Source organism: Panthera leo, chromosome A1 (assembly GCF_018350215.1).
Source record: "Panthera leo isolate Ple1 chromosome A1, P.leo_Ple1_pat1.1, whole genome shotgun sequence".
Lineage (NCBI taxonomy): Eukaryota > Metazoa > Chordata > Mammalia > Carnivora > Felidae > Panthera > Panthera leo.
In genome coordinates, this window is record NC_056679.1 from 113,450,006 (window position 1) to 113,470,822 (window position 20,817).

The 20,817-nt window shown below is 47.8% G+C and overlaps 1 protein-coding gene across 2 annotated transcripts in view; it reads right to left on the bottom strand.

The window, feature by feature from the left end:
* Window positions 1-20,817, bottom strand: part of SPOCK1 (SPARC (osteonectin), cwcv and kazal like domains proteoglycan 1) — a 513,210-nt gene that overhangs the window by 80,185 nt on the left and 412,208 nt on the right. For both annotated transcript variants that reach the window (XM_042935806.1, XM_042935812.1), the window contains one exon: window positions 3,871-3,985. In XM_042935806.1, the coding sequence (XP_042791740.1) occupies window positions 3,871-3,985 (115 nt within the window). The remainder of the gene's footprint in view (window positions 1-3,870; window positions 3,986-20,817) is intronic.

Here is a 20,817-nt window from a genome sequence, read left to right on the forward strand (position 1 = left end):
CCAGCTCCCGGCAACAAAGAGGATCTGGGCTCTCCTACCAACTGGAAATCCAATTTGGGGCAAGCCTGGTGAAAAGATCCTCTGCATAAAATACAAATGGCTGCCAAGCAGATCCAAGGACAGAGGGCTTGAGACAGCAACCTCATCAATCTCTCTTGACACTAAAAGGTTATGGAAGTACATCCTCAAGTGTTCTGGGGCCCTGAAGGGGGCCAGAGAGGGGGCTGTGTGAAGACTAGTAAATCCAGAAGAGCAGGACATAGAAGAAAGAGCACTCCGTATGACCTAATGGTCACGGTCAGCACAGGTCATACTGGGATCGCAAATGTCTTTCTTTGGATGCAAGGAGCATGCACTTCAGTTAGTTGGCTGGCCAACTAACTGGAGATGTTAACAACTCCATGCAGGTGGATGCCAGAGAAAGACAACACCAGGAGCCACTTCCCAGCAACGTAGCAGTGCTTAGGCCCTCACCCATCCCCTACTTCCTGCAATTGAGATACAACTGGGAATTAACAGAATTTATCTACAAGTGACTACATTACTGTTTTTGTTACCACAGAGAAACAAGGTTCAAAAGGGAGATGACATCAAACATAAAATGTTATCAACAACAGCCCTAATCGCCACACTTATGACACGCCGCCATTTGTGAGCGTACGAAATGTTATTTTGGCAACAGGTCCAGAAACAAGATTGCTCCTGACACAGTGCAGAGCCCAAGTGCGTCTCAGGAAGCCAGAGGCTGCCACTCTCACTGCCTGCAGCTTCTGTGGGGTCAGTGTCCTTCATTTTACCTCTGATCTCCCCTTTCCGCCCTCTCTGTCCCCTTCACCCCACCTGCTACAACCTCAGCTTCTGAGAGCCTCATGCAAAGAAATGTCAAATCAAAGGAAGAGTCGGTCTTCCCTTGCCTTTGTCCAGGTAAAATGTTATCAATTTAAATGTCTCATTACACAAAATGACCCTGGGGGCTTATCAATGCCTTCCCTGCCCATAGCATGTCCTTATCCTCCAGGTGAACACCGATCAAATCTGTATTAATTAAGCACTATACCCTGATAGGGGATTATATTCTCCTCCATGAGGATGTTGTTGGATATGGAATAAGTTAACTACAGCCTTTCAGTCTTATCAGCAGGTAGTTTCTGCTTACCCCTCAGGCTTATATAAAAACTCCACACTAAGTCACAGTCTAGAAAATGGGTCTTAAACCAAGGAGGATAGTCTCAAAGCCTCACAGAAAGAACTGGACCAAGTTTGATCGATACTTCAAGTAACAGACTCATCACTGCCAGCTTCCAAGGTGATATTTCTTAGACAATTGCCAGGTGAGAGGAGAGCCAGTATTGAGTTCCAGGGCTCTTTCCAGGGCAGAGGCAGATGACTTCATAAAAGCAAACTCCTGACCCAAAAGCCAGCGGAACAAAAAATAATTATACAGGACTAAAAGAACTGATGAAGGAAATATAATTTGGATTATTTGTTTGGGGATAGTGTTGGTATTACTTTTTATTGTCGTCATTTCTGATAGGCATCTGAAGCCCCTTCTCCTTCTTCCTGATTTATCTTTTATTATTAACCTAGTAGTTTAAGCTTTTTCCAACATTTTCACTTGAAACATTTTTAAATGGCTTTCTTATTCTCACTGACCTTTCAGGATTCGTGAACAATACTCTTTTCAGAGTCTCTTTACTATTAATGGCAGTGCAGTTACTTGCAAAGGTGCGGTAAGAATTTGTTCTCATTTTTACCACTACATAATCAAACAAATGCACGGTACACGCAAGGCTGGACCTCGAGTGTCATACTTGAGAATGAATCTCAATTAATCAGGTGTGACAAGCCCATCATTAAGAAATATGCACTGGGGTGCCTGGCTGGCTCAGTCAAGTGGAGCATACAACTCTGATCTCAGAAACAGGGAGTTCGAGCCCCATGCTGGGCATAGAGCTCACTCAAAAAAAAAAAAAAAATAGGAAAGAAAACAAAGAGGTGTTGTACTTCATTTGGAGAACCACAAAGCCTCCCAGAAAACCAGTCTGTTACCTCATCATGGCAAATCAGGAAGCCTGTGCGGATTTGGGAGACCCTGAGGAGAGATGAATTCACCCCCTTGTACAGATACCACAGGCAAAATGGTGGAGGTGACTTTCTCGGGTTGGTTTCCTCCCTTCAGAAGAGAAGTGTAAATATAAGCAGTAAACAACTTAACTGGAATAACAGAGACTATTATAACTTTTTAAGATTATTAAGAAATCCCTAGACAGAAGTGAATTTTCTGGATTTTGCAGCTGCTTTATACCACAGGGTTTTAGGTTCTCTGGCCACATTCCAAGGGGGTGTATGCATATGAATGAGCATTTCTTATTGCAGTTATAAGAATGAGTCAGGCCCAAACACAGTACAATCAGCTTTTGGTAATCAAGAGGAATTTACAGACGTTATTGGTGACCACAGCGCTGGTTTACAAACTCCCTCCACATTCCAAGCCAAACCTTCCAAAGAGCCTCTTTTTTTTTTTTTTTTTAAAGTTTATTTATTTGAGAGAGAGAGAGAGAGAGCGCGCAAGTTCAGGGGAGGGGTAGGGAGAGAGAGAGAGAGAGAGAAGACAGAGAGAAGAGAGAGAGGAGAGAGAGAGGAGAGAGAGAGAGAGTGAGGGGGAGAGGGAAAGGGGGGGAGAGAGGGGGAGAGGGAAAGGGGGAGAGAGAGGGGGAGAGAAGGGGAGGGAGGGAGGGAGGGAGGGAGGGAGGGAGGGAGAGAGAGAGAGAGAGAGAGAAAATCCCAACCAGGCTTTGCACTGTGAGTGCAGAGCCCGATGTGGGGCTTGAACTCAAAAACCATGAGATCATAACCCGAGCTAAAATCAAGAGTTGGAGGCTTAACCAGGCACCCCTTGCTCCCACCAAAGAGTATCTTAACACAATATTCCTGTGGTTGCCACCATGAACAAACGCACATTCCAACATCTTCACCTATGTGCCCTGGAAAAGGCAATATGACCCACAAAGAGGGGAACAAATAAACACACACACACACCCTCATCGTCCTCTCCCATTACCAACAGAAGATGGTTTAGAAGGGGCATCTGTGCATGCGTACTCACTCACTCACTCACTCACTCACTCACTCACTCACATACAGAAACGTGCAACATTTTCCATGCAACAAGAGGTACGATGGAGAAAGCCCAGTTCCACAGAAGGCAAACGCAAACCTCCATCTCGGGCCTCATCAAGGAAGGCTCAAAAACGGGCCACGACCATTGGGGTGGCCTGACTTTCTCCATCACCGAAACACCCAAATAAGCCCAACCTTTCCTTCCCCTCTTGGCCATGGAAGAGAATCAGCTGCCCCTGGAGAGGTATTCTCCTTTCATGTGCCCCTGGCTCTGTGCTGCATTCCCAGCAGATCATATTAATAAAGAAATGCCTTTTGGGGGGAAAAGACTCTTCACGGTTGTGATGTCTCTACGGTTTCTGGTATGAAACTTGGCCCTGAGAAGTTCAAAGGACTTAGAGATTAAAGTTCAAGGAAGACCAAGATGCACCCCAGGGCAGACCCTGTTCCAAGAGGCCAAAAAACCTGCTCTTCCCACGCCAGAGCCAACTTGATCTCTCAAAGAGCCTAGTGCATACCCTGGTCTAAGAGAATTATTTTCAAAGACTCTCAAGCTCTTCGTGTTCTTTTTAACGGTAGCTGAAGGCAGTTCAGCTCCAAGTCCCTGCACAAGCTGTAGTACTTGCCAAGTCTGCCCGCCGCGCCCCGCATGGGCTCGAACGGCTGTGTTAAATGCCAGGTTGCTGGCATGAGGGCACAGCTGGGCCACGTCGACTTCCTTCCATGGAAGCTCCTCCAATTCCCACTCACCGTTCTTTTCTGTCTTGTGTCTAGGTGGCTCAGGCTCCGGGAGACACGGACAGGGCCCATCACAGAGGATGGTGAGGCTCTTGCCAGTGGAACAAGCATGGAACTCCAACTTGCACTGCAAAAGAGAGACAGAACAGGCTTTAAGAATGCAGCCAGGGGCGCCTGAGTGGCTCAGTCGGTTAAAGCTCCTGACTCTTGATCTCGGCGCAGGTCACGATCTCACGGTTCGTGGGATTGCGCCGCAAGTCGGGCTCTGCATTGACAGCACAGAGTCTGCTTAGGGTTCTTTCTCTCCCAATCCCAGTCTCACTCTGCCCCTCCCCCACTCTCCCTCTCAAAATAAATAAACATTAAAAAAAAAAAAAAAAAAGAACGCAGACCACTACTTGGCTTTCCTAGGAAACAGCCAGTACCTCTCCAACCGGCTAGGCTCACAGGCAACAAAGAGAACGAAGGAGTCCATCTCAGGTAAAGGTTCACAGCGTACAATGCTAAATAAGAAATGGCCTTTTATGTCTTTCCAAATGCGTAGGGTAATATCCAAAACCACTGCAGAACACTGGAGGGCTTACTTTACTCATGGTAAATGCAAATCTAACTGCTAACATAATAAAAGTATTCATCTGAAATGACATCTTGGAGTCCCAAGGGTCCACAAAGACTCGCCCCCTCAGCAGAACGCCACCTCCCCAGGCTTTCTGACTCCTACCTAGGGTGCCTCTGCCCCAGTGCAGCACTCCTAGGCCCTCTCAGCTGCTCACATGCTCTTCCTGGGTAGGAAGGCAGAGTAACCATCTAGTGAGCACATAGGCATGGTGTACGTGAGGCCCAGCCTCTTTCAGTCTGGAGCAAGCGAGGAGTGAATGCTTTTACTTCAACCATCCCAAACCTGAGTTTCACACACTCTTTCCCCCAGAGGATGCCTGTGGTTGCCTCTAGCCTGGGACTGGGTGGAGGCACCCACTTAATTCTCAGGTTCAGTGTTGAAGCCCAAAGGCCAAATCTCCTCTTGTCAACCCTTGGTCACCAACAGTGGCAGTATTTTGGCCACTTTCGGCCAGTTTCGCTCTTTCTGCCACTCTTATTCTCAAGTCTCAACTGATTCAGAGCACAAGCGAGAAAGGACATTTGCAGGTGCAAGAGAGCACAACAATTTAATAGCATTTTTAGCAACCTGGCATTAAGGAATAAGCAACCGACTCAGAGAGGTTAAATATCACGTAAAGGTTCACGATAGCCATAAAGGGAGGATTCAAAGCTGTGTCTGACTACAGGGCTAGATATTTGCTGGCCCCACAGCAGTGTTTCTGCCATAGGAATGGGCTTCTGAGAGCAGACATGCTGTACTGTTACTCCGTGTCACTACCGGCCATGGTGTCAGTTGTCTGACCATCATTCCTTTTCCACCCGTAAAATTCTCAGGATCAAGACCTGTGTGTAATCAGCCTTGTGCAAAGGCCTATGGGCCTAGAACCGTGTTTCCATCCAGGGGAGGCTCAAAGGAAGAGGAGACTGGCCAAGTTGACTGAGCACCCAACTGTGTGTACAGTTCTTACCAGGGGCCACGGGGAAGCTTTTACAAGAATGAAAAGAGGGAAACAAAAATGCATACTTGTGACCAGGCCACTGGCTTTTGCAAAGCAGCACACGATGAGTTCAGATGAACACTGGCTCGTGGTGAGGGCAGAGCTACTCGGTCGCCATATGGATTACAGACTTAGGGCCAGAGTGCTTCCAACCTGGCCCTGATTGCAGTGGAGTCACTCAGTGTAACTCCAACTGTCACCCACACAGCGGCTACCCGTGTGGAGAGAGAGAAACAGACAAGCCGACAGGGAGATGACTTCCACTCGATGCAACTGCCTTTTGTACAGATTTGTTAGGCGTCCAGGACGTGCCCAGTGTGGTAGCAGCAGGGGTGGGGACTGTATGAAAGGGGGCCATGGCCCAGACCTCCAACTTCAACAGACTTAACGAGAAGGCAAAAAAGAGCACGTCCTTCTAAAGCCATGTGGCCAGATATATATGTTTTCACTCATATGTGGACCTTGAGAAACTTAACAGAAGACCATGGGGGAGAGGAAGGGGGAAAAAGTTACAAACGGAGAGTGAGGGAGGCAAACCATAAGAGACTCTTAAAAACTGAGAACAAACTGAGGGTTGATGGGGGGTGGGAGGGAGGGGGAAGTGGGTGATGGGCATGGAGGAGGGCACTTGTTGGGATGAGCACTGGGTGTTGTATGGAAACCAATTTGACAATAAATTATATTAAAATAAAATAAAATAAAATAAAGCCGTGTGGCCAGGATTGTGAAGGGAGGCAGGAGTCATGTGTATGTAGAGATACAGCACAAGAAAAAGACCCACAGGAGTGGGATGTGCCTGCTGACCGCCTGATGGACAGAAGATAAGCCAAGAGGAAGGCAGGAAGGGGGCAGGTGGGTCACCTGTGTCAGAAAGCTCTTCTCAAATAGTGCAGCCTGTGAACACGTGCCCAGGGCTAGAGAGAAGACTACTGTGGCCAGTCCGGCCTCCTTCCACTGCCCCAGTGCTCTGGAACAATCTTGTTTAAGACGAGCAGTTCTCCAACTATTTTCTCAACAGAACTCCTAAACCTCATTTAGGGGAAATGATACATTTGTACGTGAAAATGCATTTTATAAAGGCAAAACTTAATACATTTACTATAAAGCCTTATCCCCCTGTTACTATGGTCACCTGTTTGTATCTGTGACAGGTGTCATACTCTTCCCAAACATTCTCCGGTCACCCTGAAAGAGGAATCTGTGCTTCGCTCATCGCCCTGTGGGAAAATGGGCTTCCCCTCCCTGGTGACATCAGTCCTGGCCGCGTAACTTGTTCTGCCAGTGAACCGTGAGTAGGCGTGACAGGCCAGGTTTGAGCAGAGGTTTCAAGGACCACTTCTTGGTTTTATCACCCCTGTTACTCTTCCCTCTACCATGAAAAGGACATGGGACAGATAAGGGCTGCTCCTCTGGCCTGAGGCACAGAGGGCATGGGACCAGAGCTGCAGCTAACCCACGGCTAACATGCAACATGAGCCAGGAATTAATGTTTGCTCTCGTAAGCCACTGATGTTTAGAGATCCTTTGTTACTACAGCATAATTTACTAAAAGGTAACAGCGTTGACTTCCTACTAGGCCATGAGGTACTTATCAGCTGGAAAAGGTCTAAGTCACTGTGTTAGCCCTGGCACGTAGTAGGTGTTCAGTAAATAGCTGCTAAATGGCAAAGACAGAAGGTGGTGTTGCCCACTGTGCTGCTCTAAACCTGTTGTGAGGCCACCAGGAATGACCAATCTGCTTGCACAAGGAACGCGGGTGCTGCAGCTCCGTATTCAGGATCTCCACGGTGAAGCATCCTTGACCCGCACCTGTCACCTGAGTCCTCTCTGTGAGTTCCACATCCAGCCCCCCGCCTTGCCGCCTCCCCACTCACCCCCATCTATTGCTGGAGTCGGAAGCTTGTCCATCTGCTTCCCAGCTGCCCCGAACACTCGTTTCCCTGGGTGGCCTGGTCTCGCCTGAGAGCCCCTGTGGACTGTAATTCTAGTAACTCAGCTTCCTTGGCTGGCCACAGGACCCCCTCTCGTGTACAGCCGCTGTCACAATCTGTGGAGGCAGCCTGGCCTCATCCCTGACCCCAGGGAGGTGCCACCAGAGAAAACAAGATTTATCTGCACCAGTGAAAAATCCATGTTTCAAGGGCACAGATCTGCTTTTTTTATCTCCCAGGACAGTATGCGGCATTTAAATGAAGCTCAAAGGACTAGAATTCCATTTTTTATTAAGATCAAAACACGCTATTTAGAGATACCTATAAATGCGTAACTACATATGGGGGGTAGGGTGGCGAATGCCAAGATAGGGGTTACCTCTGGAGCAGGGGCAGGAGAATGGCATCAGACGGGAACCCACAGAAATGCTGTGAAAACGGAGAATGGTTTATTTCACAAGCTTAGTGGTAGATTCTGAGGCTTTTCTTTTGTTTCTGGGCTTGGCAACTGAGATAAATAAGACACGTACATTCATGTGTATCAAATATCTCACGGTAAAATATGAAACAAAGTTTCCATGCTTCTATCAGAGTGACAACCAAGCTCTACCCATGCCTCCCACCTCCCAGGGAAAGTTGCTAAGTGGATTAAGTGAGAGTATACCTGAGTACCTGCCAGTGAGGGGACAGGGTACCCAGCTCTGAACCAGAGTCCTGGACTGTCGCTGGGCAGAACATGCTCAAGGCACCTCACATACGTTTCCTTCTCAGAGCGCTTCATGAAAGTGAACCCAGGAGGTGACCTGCCCAGTCTCTCGCCCACCCTCTGTCTCCCCCAGGTTCCTGCTGGGGAAGAAGAGTCACAGATACCAAAAGGTAGTCACTGCACCGGCTTTACTCACAGGGGCCAGAAATCTCCCCAAGTATAGAGCTTCCTGCTAGACGGGGCTGCACAACCTGACTGAGACCTTCACGCCAAGCAGAGGCCTCCAACTCCTTCTCCCAATCTGCAGGAAACACACGCCCAGCAAAGCCCTAGCCATTCACCTGGATACACAAGCGGAGAGAATGCACAGACCTGGCTGGGCTTTGCACACGGGTGCCCTGGGCTGTGCACACACAGATCCTGGAAACACAAGGCAGGTGTGCTAGCCCTTGAGGACAGGGCTGCCAAGAGAACATGGCCAAGAGAAAAAGCCAGCGCATGTTACTTTGCCAATGCAGTGATCCTGTGAATATGCTCTTGACCCAAGAGACACTAGGCTCCCTCCCATCGGGACATAAGCAGCCTTTCTTGGGCAAGAGGAAGCAATGGTCACAGCATGAGAGTGAAAATCTCCCAGAGAGACATGAGGAGGGAGAAGGAAGTGTCTCCTAATACCACAGAGACATCAGTGACTCCCTTCCCAAATGACAAGCTTTCAGGATCGCCACACCCTCTCTGTCTTACGGAGTGTTCAAAGCTGGAGTTACAAACTGACAAAATGATACATGGTGATTTCTTTGCAGTAAAGACTTTGCAGTACGCATTTATCCCCTCCCGCCACGTCTGCCCTGCAAGTGCTGGGGCTACAGGCAGTCAGCCGGGCTTTGCTACCGTGTCAGAACAGTGTCTGCAGAGCGCCAAGTTAAAGAGGGTAGACTGGGAGCCTACTTCTTAGAATTTGTGGCTTGGAGTTGGATAAGCAAAATAATAATAATAACAACAACAACAAACACAATAAAACAACAATAAAAACTACAAGTTGACGTTCTTGGGAACTGATCAAGGGGCAGCCGTAAAAAAAATATTTTTTAAGAAAATACCATGGGGAGAAAAGAGGAGGAAAGAAGTATCCATGAATATTTTGGATTTAGAGGGGAGAGCCCGTCAGTTACTCAAGGCTCCCAAAGAGCCAAGGGTGATGGCATGCCCTGGAACTCCTCGACCAGAGCAGAGGAAAGACACAGTGAATAAATGTAAAGACTCCTCAGATGGGCACCGCTGCCTGTGAGGGAGAGCCCTTCCAGCCCTGGCCCATATGCTAAGTGGGTCTAAGCGGAGAGGAATCACCAATGCCCTTGCCCCCCGCTTGCCCTCTAGAAAAGTTTGCACCTTGTGTTATGCCTTATATCCCTCATAAAAGGTATCTATCTGGGAGTCTTAACCCTCAGTATTCTACAGGGTCTTTATGGAGATAATCAACTTACAACGAGCTCATAGTGTGGGTCCTAATCCAATACGATTGGCATGCTTTTAAGAAGCGGAAATTTGGACACAGGGGCACACACAAACAGAGGGCAGGTGGAGGTGTGCTAAGAGAGCCATCTACAAGGAGAGCCGGAGGCTACTAGAAGCTAAGGAATGGCAGGAGATGGACTGCGGCACACAGCCTCAGAAGGAAGGAAACTTGTCCACACTTTGGCTTCCAATTCCTACCTCCAGGGCTGTGAGATAGTAAATTTCTATTGTTTGAGACACCCAGTTTGGGATACTCCTAGAGCAGCCCTAGCAATGTTTAAAAAGAGATAGCCTCTAAGGAATGGGAATGCTTTTGTGCCAAGATGACTCAGTTCTCCTGGAAAGAAAGAAAAAGAAAGAAAGAAAGAAAGAAAGAAAGAAAGAAAGAAAGAAAGAAAGAAAGAAAGAAAGAAAGAAGAGAAAGAAAGAAACAGAGAGAGAAAGAAAGAAAAAGAAAGAAAGAAAGGAAGGAAGGAAGGAAGGAAGGAAGGAAAAGGAAAGGAAAGGAAAGAAGAGAAAAAAGAAAAGAAAAGAAAAGAAAAAACACAGAACAGCAGCCTCAGGATGTTGGGCAAGTGGACGTACAGAACTTGGCCAAATTATATCACCTGTGACTCATGTGCAAAAAAGAGCAAGTATGAAAAATTCAAGACTTTATATTGATTTTATGATAATGTAGTTAAATAAATAATTAGCTCTAACTCTTTAAAAGGAGGAGGAGCCTAGAAAATGGGAAATTAACAACTTTTAAACATTGTACGGGAACCCACATTCATACAAACACAAATACAATTATAACTTCCGGAAGCTTCTATACCCCTTGACCTGCTGGGAGAAAAATGCCTTCCCCAGTCATCACAGAAACAGAGAAGATGGAGGGAGCCCAAGACTTCACAAATGGGCAGAAATATTCAAAATGTTGACCTACTTAAAAATAAACGTGCTAGCAGATTTCCCAACCAATCTTTCCTTCCGTTTTGTCTAACGCACCAACACGTCGGAATGAGTGAACGTTACTGCAAATGGCCAGTAAATCTTTCTCTGCTAGGATTTGTAAAGCAAAACTAATAACCTCTCTCTGGTTCACTGCTCGCACAGGTCTCCACTGGGTACATTTCTCCACCGCACCACACTCTTTGCTTTGCCTTGCATGTTTTGGGTATTATTTTTAACATTTTATTTAAATTGCTTTCTCCAGTCTATTTCATCAACCAATCATCTATTTTTAAACCAGACTGTTGACAGTTCACAGTTGACAATTTTGTTCACAGTTGATGAATTCTGATTTGTTTTTATTCCCCAAAAATCATGTCAAAGGAGGAGGAGGGAGATAATCTTATGGCTCTGTTGGCTTTGATAACTGGGCAGGAAGTGAGTGGCTGCTGACTACACATTGTCCCTTGGCAGACGGAAGAACAGCTGTCCGTCTCTGTCCAGGGCTTCCAGATGTCCCTGTGGTCATCTGGAAGGAGTGGTGACGAGAAACAAAAGAAGGGTCTTTGGTCTCATTCAGAGATTTGCCAAACATACATTCATGTACATGTTTCTTCTTGCATCCAACAAATATTTATTGAGCACCTACTATGGCCCAGGCCCTATACTAACAAGACAAAAAAGCTGGTCCCATCAGCATGGCAGGTGCTGATAAGGACAGCAAAGAAACAAAGGGGAGTAAGAGACAGTGAATAATGGGGAGGGAATAGTACATTATATGGGGTGATGAGGAAACTGGCAAGATGATATCCGGGCAGAGCAAAGAATAAAGTGACCCATGCAGCCCTCCAGGGGAAGGGAGGGGGACTCCAGGCAAAGGCCCTGAAGTGGAAGATGCTGAGTGCGCATGAGAGTCATCAGGGAAGCCAGTGTGGCTGAAGAGGAACGTGCAAGGAGGAAGAAGATGGATGGATGGATGGATGGATGGATGGATGGATGGATGGAGGCCTGTGTGTGACTCAGGGCTCAGTCTTGGGCTCTCTCCCTCCCCAGCCCACCCCCAAAGACACACACATTTCTCTGAGGTAAGAGTTCCAAAGAAGGCAGAACCCTACACCTCAAAAGCAAGTTTGCTAAAAATGTGAAAAAGGAAAAGCTCATCTTTACGGAGGAATGCCAGCTAAATAAATTGAGAAGGAATGCTAGAATTAGAAAATCATTTGGCAACTCCCTGTGTAATAACTGAGTCAGGAAAGGATCATTCGATGTTTATTACAAATGGTGGGTAAAAGTAACTAGGGAACAGGACAGTCACATAGTCTCAAAGTGCCCACCACAGAACAAACACCTCGTTATTAACCAAGGAAAATGTACATTTTCGATAAAAGGACATGGCAGGCACCCCTTAATGCAGGGACCGAGGGGACAATTCAGCAGCAGAGAGACCGGCTGGCATCAGCTACTTATGCACCTTCTGCGAAAGGAACGACTACATAATTGTGCCTATGAGGGATTGGTGCCAAACACATTTAACCTCAATCTATTTGTTAGAAAACAAGTCCAAAATTGAAGATGTTTTAGGGGCAGGTGGGTGGCTCAGTTGGTTAAGCATCTGATTTTGGCTCAGGTCATGATCTCGCGGTCCGTGAGTTCGAGCCCCACGTCAGGCTCTGTGCTGACAGCTCAGAGCCTGCAGCCTGCTTTGGATTCTGGGTCTCCCTCTCTCTCTGCCCCTCTCCCGCTCATGCGCTGCCTCCTTCTGTCTCTCAAAAATAAATAAACGTTAAAAATTTTTTAAAAAGCCATAAACAACAACAAAAAACCCTGAGGCAAGTGGGTCACTCTTCCAGATTAGAGGAAATTAAATGGATGGAACAAATGCAATGGGTGAGGCTTGAATGGATCTTGAAAAAATCACAATTATGCAAAGCTATAAAAGACATTCTGCGGGGGGGTGGGGGGGCACTTGGGTAGCACAGTCAGTTAAGCACCCAACTTCAGCTCAGGTCATGATCTCACGGTTTGAGTTCGAGCCCTGCATCGGGCTCTGTGCTGACAGCTCAGATCCTGGAACCTGCTTCGAATTCTGTGTGTGTGTCCCTCTCTCTGCCCCTCCCACACTCATGTTCTGTCTCTCTTTCTCAAAAATAAACAAACATTTAAAAAAAAATTTTTAAAAAGACATTCTGGGGAAAACTTCTGTGGTTTTAACAAGGATTGCATATTACGTGACATTACTGGATTATTGTTCTCGTAGGTGTAGTAATACCTACTAAAGTGGTCATATAGGAGAATGCCTGTCTCCTTAGAGGTGAGGTTTCTTAGCATCTGTAATTTGTTTTTAAATGGTTCGGGGGAAACGCGTGTATGTTACAGAGAGAGCACAAATTTTGTAAAATGTTAGCAACTGCCCAGTCTCGGTGACAGGTATACAGGTGTTCATTGCATTGGTTTTTTTTTTTTTTAATTCTTCCATACATTTAATAATCACTAAACCAGTATCTGCACATCCTCACCAACACTTGTTATTTCTTGTCTTGTTGACTCTAGCCATTCTGACCAGTGTGAGGTGATAGCTCGTTATGGTTTTGATTTGTATTTCCTTGATTATGAGTGATGTGGAGCACCTTTTCGTGTGTCTGTTAGCCATATGGACATCTTCTTTGAACAAATGTCTATTCAGGTCTTCTGCCCATTTTGTAATTGGATTGTTTTCTGGTGTTGATTTGTACAAGTTCTTTATATATTTTGGATACTCACCCCTAACTGGATATATCATTTGCAAATATCTTCTCCCAACAGCGGATTGCCATGTTGTTTCCCTAATGCTTTCCCTTGCTGTGCAAAAGCTTTGTATTTTAGTGAAGTCCAAATAGTTTCATTTTTCTTTCACTTTCCTTGCCTAAGGAGACATATCTAGATGTTGGTGGGGATGCAAAATTGGTACAGCCACTGAGGAAAACAGTGTGGAGTTTCCTTGAAAAATTATAGAGTTACCATGGGATGCAGTAAATCCACCTCTGGGTATTTACCCAAGAGAAAACACTAATTTGAAAAGATACATGCATTCCTATGTTTATGTATAATAGCCAGGATATGGAAGCAATCCAAGTGTCCATCAACAGATGGATAAAGAAGATATTATATATGTGTAAATATATGAATACTTACACACACACATGCACACAAACACAATGGAATAGTACTCAGCCATAAAAAGAATGCGATCTCACCATTTGCAGCAACGTAGATGGACCTAGAGGGTCTAATACTAAATGAAATAAGTCAGGCAGAGAAAGACAAATACCATGTAATTTCACTCATATGTGGAATTTAAGAAACAAAATGAACAACAATGAAAAAAAAAGAGGAGAAAAAGATATTCTTAAATACAGAGAACAAACTGATGGTTACCAGGGGAAAGTCGTGGGGGGATGGGTAAAGTAGGTGAAGGGGATTAAGAGTACACGTGTTGTGGGGCGCCTGGGTGGCTCGGCCTGTTAAACATCGGACTCTTGATTTCGGCTCAGATCATGATCTCACCATTCATGAGATCAAGCCCTGTGTTGGGCTCTGTGCTGACAGAGCAAAGCCTGCTTGGGATTCTCTCTCCCTCTCTCTTCCCCTCCCCTGGTCGTGCTCTCTTTCTCTTAAAATAAATAAATACATGAAAAAAGAAGAGTACACTTGTCATGATGAGCACTGAGTAATACACAGAGTTACTGAACCATATTGTGCACCTGAAACTAATATAACACTGTATGCTAATTCTACTTCAATTAAAAAAAACAAAAAAAAATATTAAACCAACAGCAGGAGGAAAGTAAATAAAAATAAATTAAAAAAAAAAAAAAAGCAACTTGCTTTGCCCGGCGGTGCTAGGAAAATTCTTGCGGAAACCAGTCCTATTTGCTGCCCTGAACTGTTGCCCATACGGCGGGCAGGCAGTGTCTATTGCAACGACTTGTCCTCCTGCGCTTCCCCACCAGGGGGCAAGCTCTTTGAGGGCCGTGAGGATCCTGTCTACTACCACTGTCTGTAGGACCTGGCCTGGAATTGGAAAGAGCAGGCCTTCACCAATGATGAAGGTATTTCTGGAGCACCAATTCTCTTCAGCGACGCAAGCCAGCAACACTGGAACATGAAGGCTACACACAGGTGCACCGCAAGGCAGCATTTCAGATCCGGCAAAGACCCTCTTTCATGCGCACAGGGGAGGTGGAGGCTGGGGGAAGACGCATCTTGTCTTGTGGCCATTCTCTTGAGTAACCTCCTTACTTGCTCTGGCTCTTCTTTGTCTTGTCACCAATTTAGCAAACCCTTTTTCAGCAGAGGAGGAGGCAGATTTCAGTCTAGTCCGAGTACAAACTGTCCCAGGTTTGTGTTAAGAGGCAGAGCTGGGTACACTTCCTCTCATTTGTGTAACGGGACCAGCGGAATGTCCTGCACATGTGAAATGCCAGAGGAAAGGGCAAGGCTCCACGTGACGGAGCCCAAGGAAAAGATGCCAGGCCCCCGGGGCAGGGGTGCAAGGGAGGAGAGCCACCCCACAGGCTACCTATCCTGCCCTGCACATTCACCAGGCTCATTGCTGGGGCCGGCTGCTGTCCCATGTCCATGCTTTATGCATCCCAACATCACACACACCGGGGGCTTCCCTGCCTCACCTCTGCTGCTTTTCACTTCTGGGACTCTGCCCTGCTGTCCGCTCTGCCTGAAATCCTGTGAGCGCCAGCTAATGTTGGCAAACTTCACATTTGTGTGGGATTTCCCCCACTATCTAGGATCTGGGGGAGACAGCACAGATGTGGAGGGACTTGAAGTTCCCAGGTCCTGCTTCCTATCAGCCTTCTGGGGAGACCACAGACCCCACAGAGAAACCACTGCCAGGCATACCCCAGAAGAGGGGGGTCCAGGTGCAGCCTGGCCAAGCATGGCCTGGAAGCAGCGGAGAGCCATTCAAAGAAGCCCTGGACACAGGGGCAGTTAAGGGTCCCTCCTGGTGTCCCCTCATCTTCAGGCCTTTGCTTAGGTGCACCTTCTCATGGAAGGCTTCCTTCTCTTAGCACTCTTGAACAATCATACCCAGCATGCCTGACCTTCTCACGCTGTTTTCTTTTTCCATATTATTATATATATATTATATAATATTATATATATAATATAACATATAATACATATATAATATATATATGTTATATATATATTTCCATTATATATTTCATATATATATATATATATATATATATATATATATATATATATATATATAAAAACATGTCATTTTCTAACACACTGTATGGATTTCTTGCTTGTTCTATCTGCTGCTTCGTCTCTCTCTTCCTTGCTAGAATTTAAGTTCCATGAGGACAGGGGTCTGCTGTGTTCTGTTCACTGCTATATTGGAAGTGCCAAGCACAGTACCTGGCAGGTGCTGGGCGGTAGGTACTCAATGAAACTGCATGGGGTGAAGGAATGACTGAGTGAAAACAACGGTCTGTGTGACCGGCAGACAGTGCCTCCAACCCACCCCCGGTGTCTGAGTATGAATAAGAGTTGAAATGAGGGACAGGGCCCCAGGAAGGAGGCAAAACTCACAAAGTGACGGAGGGCAAGCTTCCTTCCAGCCCTATGGGAAAGGGGCTCCAAGTAGAACTGAAACTGATTTCCTTAACACTCAAGAGGCACACAGACACCTGAGTGTGAGAGTGGAGATTCAGACCTTCTCCTCTTCCCTTCCTGGCTCCTGTTTCCCTCCAGACAGGCCTCAAGGGGCGCCTCTGGGACCCGGGGCCATTCTCCCTCACCGCGCTCACCACACTGCACGCATTTCTCTGTCTACGAAACTGCCTGGGGAGAAGATATGCATCTCTGTCTAGATGCTAGCATAAGGCAAAAACTTCCTATGTATTTGCTTATTCATGGGATACAGTTTATTTGTTAATGTTTTATTTATTTTTGAGAGAGAGAGAGAGACACACACACGGAAAAAACACAAGTGGGGGAGGGGCAGAGAGAGACGGGGGAAGAGGGTACAGAGGATCCCAAGCTGGCTCTGTGCCTAGAGCAGACAACCCGATGCGGGGCTTGAACTCACAAACCATGAGATCATGACCTAAGCCAAAGCCGGACGCTGAACTGACTGAGCCATCCAGGCGCCCCCATGGGATATACTTTATATAACACTATATGCGAGAGCAGATGTTGGTGGGTTCGTTCTGCAGATGAACAAAGTGAAACCTTGAGAAAACAAAACAGCTGCCTCAAGGTCACAAGGCCAGTAAATGGCAGACTTCCTTTTTAATCTAGACCCTTCAAGTTTTCCCTAGTCCACTGGTGTGGTGGGGGTGACTCACACACTTCTCAATACTGAGGGGACTGGCAAAGCCTTTCCGGGCATCCTAGGACAGCTGAATGAAGAGGCAGAAGACACTGCGGGGACGGAATGACCCTAGGGCTGGGGAAGCAGAGAAAGGAAAGGAAGGGGTCCCCTGCCAGAAGCTGCCTTGATGCTGAGCTATAGTAAGGGAACGAAGGCAGCCGGCCGCTCCCCCTAACTTACACCAAATGAAGCCCTTGCTCGGCAACTGCAGTGGTGTTAGTGATGTTATTCGAAGTCACTGTCACATTAGCTAAGGTAGCTTAACAGAACTCATGCAGATAAGCCAACAGAATGAAACAAGATGATGTGGGCACCTTCCCTTTGTGTCTTGGGAAGATCACCTGTCCTGGAGGCAGAAGGGCCTGAGGCTCTTCAGGCTAACCCTGTAACTGTCGAATATCATACCGGAGCTCTCCTGGGCAATGTGTATTCAGGAGCTGGCAGTCCAGGGTGGCCCGGCCAGGGAGGCCTCCAAGATCAGACCTCTGAACCTGACACCCACCAAGGGGTAAGCTGCTTGAGGGCATTCTCAAGGGCAAGAACTGGACAACTGGATGCTGTTCACGTTCACACGCCCTAGGGCCAGACCTGAGCCCCACACCTCAAAGTGGATGGAGCAGGCTTGCTGAAATTAATCAGTCACCTTGCCAGCAAGGGGAGGGAGTTAGGGAGCATCACCCCGTTTTACAGATGAGGAGAGAAAAGGTAAGGAAGGAAGGAACACAAAGAATGAAAGTAGGAGAGAGGAAGAGAGGAAGGCAGTGGAGGAAGCACGGCAGAAGGAGACAAGGGAGGGGACCCTGCAAGCGTAGGAAAAAGCAGCAAGCCTCCAGGAGAGACTCCAGGCGGTGCGAGAGGCGGGGTGGAGGCAGGGGCTTGTTCACAGTCTCTCGCCCAGCCTGGCTGTGTGGGCTCAGGCAGCTCTAGGAGAAAGGAAGAGAATGTTCCTGGCTGGCTCCTGCCTAAAATAAAAACATCTCTGCTGCTATAAATGCCCTTGGGATGCCTGTCTCTCCGGCTGTCCCGGCCTCCTTGGTGGTCCCCTGCCCACGCTAAGCCACCTCCCTGGGCCACGTGTCCTCCCACCACACACCACTGAGGCAGACTGCCTCGCAGACAGGATTCACAGGAGGTGGCATGCAAGTGAAGGCGGCACCTAATTTCCATCAGGACTCTCACCTCTCCAGCTGTGCTGATGGAAGGGGAGAGGCCTTTTGCCCAGGTTCTGCCTGTCTCTGTCAGCCTGAATGGGAATCTGACACGGGACTCCCTCCACTGCCTTCTAGAGGAAAGAGTCTAAGTGATTCGCATCACCCACCCAGGCCTCCTTTTCCTTGTCACTAGATAAAGCCTCCTGCAACTGTATGGGAAGGAATGGATAAGTGGGGGGTCCCTAGGGCCTGGCAGCAAGCCCTGCCCTGGCACACAGCGGAAAACAGATCTGAGTCTGTGCCTCCACTCCTGCTAATCCTGCCCTCATCCCTCCCTTCCCCTGAAAGTTGTCCCACACTTGAAGGATCTCTGCAAAATGCAAATTTGTGTGATTCTCTGTCCCAGTTCATGCCCGTTCCTTGTCCCCTGGCGTCCTCAGGGAAGCATGAAGACGTGACCCCAGAAGAGGGCCCTCGTGATCTACAGCCCACAAACCCCTCTAGCTTGGTCCCTTTGCTTCTTTTCCCAACCCATGCCTGCTCTGTTCTGGCACACGGCCCCCGAAGTGGACCCTTCACACTCTCCTGTGACACGCTCCACCTCCACGCCTTGCTTTGTCTGCAGCCCCCAGGGATCCCGAGGCAGGTTTCCACGAGGGCACCGACCAGCTGTGCCCACCTCCACTGCACGCTGCCCTGCACCGTGATGACTGCTTTCTTGCCTGTCTCCCTTATGAGTTCCACAAATAAGATGTCGTAATTCACTTGTGTGGCCCAAGTGCCCAGAAAAAGACCTGCAAAAGAACAGGTAGCAAATAAACGCTGACAGACCAACAGATATTCGGGCAGATAAAAGGACATCCTGCTGCCTGCCAAGCAATCCCACACGGCTCGGGGTCCAGGAGCTGCCGTCAAGTTGGCCAAAGGAAGACAGTCGTCTGTCACCAAGATCTCAAGGCTTTGACGTTTCTCGGCCCTGTGGATGACACCCAGGTTCTCCCAGTCCATCAGATGCAACACCTGCACGGTGCCTCCTACCCAGTCTGATCCTCCCTGCCTACCGGGAATCAGGCCAAAGATGGCCCAGTGCTGATGTTTTCCTCACATGCCCAGACTGAGTTCAAGTCCTTGTTTCTGAGGCCCATCCCCTCTGGGTGTGATCTTACTTCTCCATCAACACTGCTCCAGTCCCTCCACGGCTGGTCCCAGCTGCCCTGCCCAGGCCTTGCTCCACTCTGGTGCCCCCCTCACACGGCAGGCTCACTCTCCCCCTACCCTAAGCCTCTCCGCTTGGGCAATGTTCCCCCAGGACACCCCTGGCCCAGGCACATTTCCAACCCATGCCACTGCCCTTCCACAGGCCCACGCCTGCTCCTCTTGACCTCTAGTATTTCCTTCACAGTTACGACTGAACCGCTAGACTTCAGAGCCTCTGTGTAATATACCTGCGCACCACTCAGAGACGAGCTACGAACACGAAGTATATCCATATCCCCCACGGTGCTGGTAGAAATGGCTTCAAAGTCTTCATGATACACATCATATCCACAATCAGTCATGGAAACAGGGGCTGTGCTACAAGCTTTTCCTACACTCTCCCCGTTAAATTTCACCCTCAGTTTCACCACAAGAACTCTGCTGACAGCCGACTTACATATGAAGAAACTCCGGCTCAGAAATGCTGTTTGCCCAGGGAAACCCAACTCTGAGCTGCAGAGTCTGGATTCAAACCCAGGCCATCTGACACTAAGGCTTGCGTTCTTAAGGGTTTATATGGTCCCATGTCATGTGTTTAGCAGGCTCATGGGACAGTGGTCCTCTTGGTCAGCCCAGGGCGCTTGCAGCAATGACTCTCTTACAAAGAGAGCCAAGCTGTAGGGAATTCTCTGCAGACTGTGCTGAGAAGGCGTGCACGTAGTTACATCATTCTGCACGTAGAAAGGCACACGGGTGGTGTCTTTCCCAAGTGTCCCGACAGGGCTCTTGTTGTGGTCCCACTGGTATGTGGGCTCAACGAGAGCAGGGATCGTGGTGTTTTACTGCGGCTTCTCAGGTACCTAAAGGAGGGCCCAGAACAGAGGAGATGCTCCTATTTATTCAGTGAAATAAAAACACGAATGAGGTAGGCAATAAGCCCCCAAAGCCCTACCAGGCCAAAAACGTCACTAATGAAAAGGAAGCTCAGAGGGAACAGAACTCTGTATCAGAGTCATAACCTCTCCAAAGCAGCCAACCAAGGCTTCTTCTGTGGATTCACACTCATTTTCTCCTGGTTCCAAACTCTTAAGAATGCAGGCTCATAAGTACTTAATCTTCGGAGTTTCGACAACGCCGACGCATCTCTCTACTCTGATTCTCCTTTGGAGACCATCCCAAAGCACCCCTGTGGATCCATCTTCTGAGGGGCAGTTCTGGGCCACCTTCCTCATGCTGTCTGCTGTCTCTGTCATCTTTACCACAGAGGAGAGGCAGGGACTCGGGATTCTTGGATTCTCAAGTGATGACCCCTCTGCATAAAAACCCTCTCTCCTCACCCATAAGGGAGAAGAAATGCAGACAGCGAAAGGGCAGCAGATTTCTAGGGTGATAAGGAGTCCATCGTGCACCCCCAGTAGCCCCTGACATTCTGCGGAATGAGAAAACAGATACTAGCTAAGCTATCCACCAATTCTTTCCAAAGCTACCACTCCCCAAGGTCAAAAAAAAGCCATTAACATCTCACCATGGCCCGACAGGAGATAAA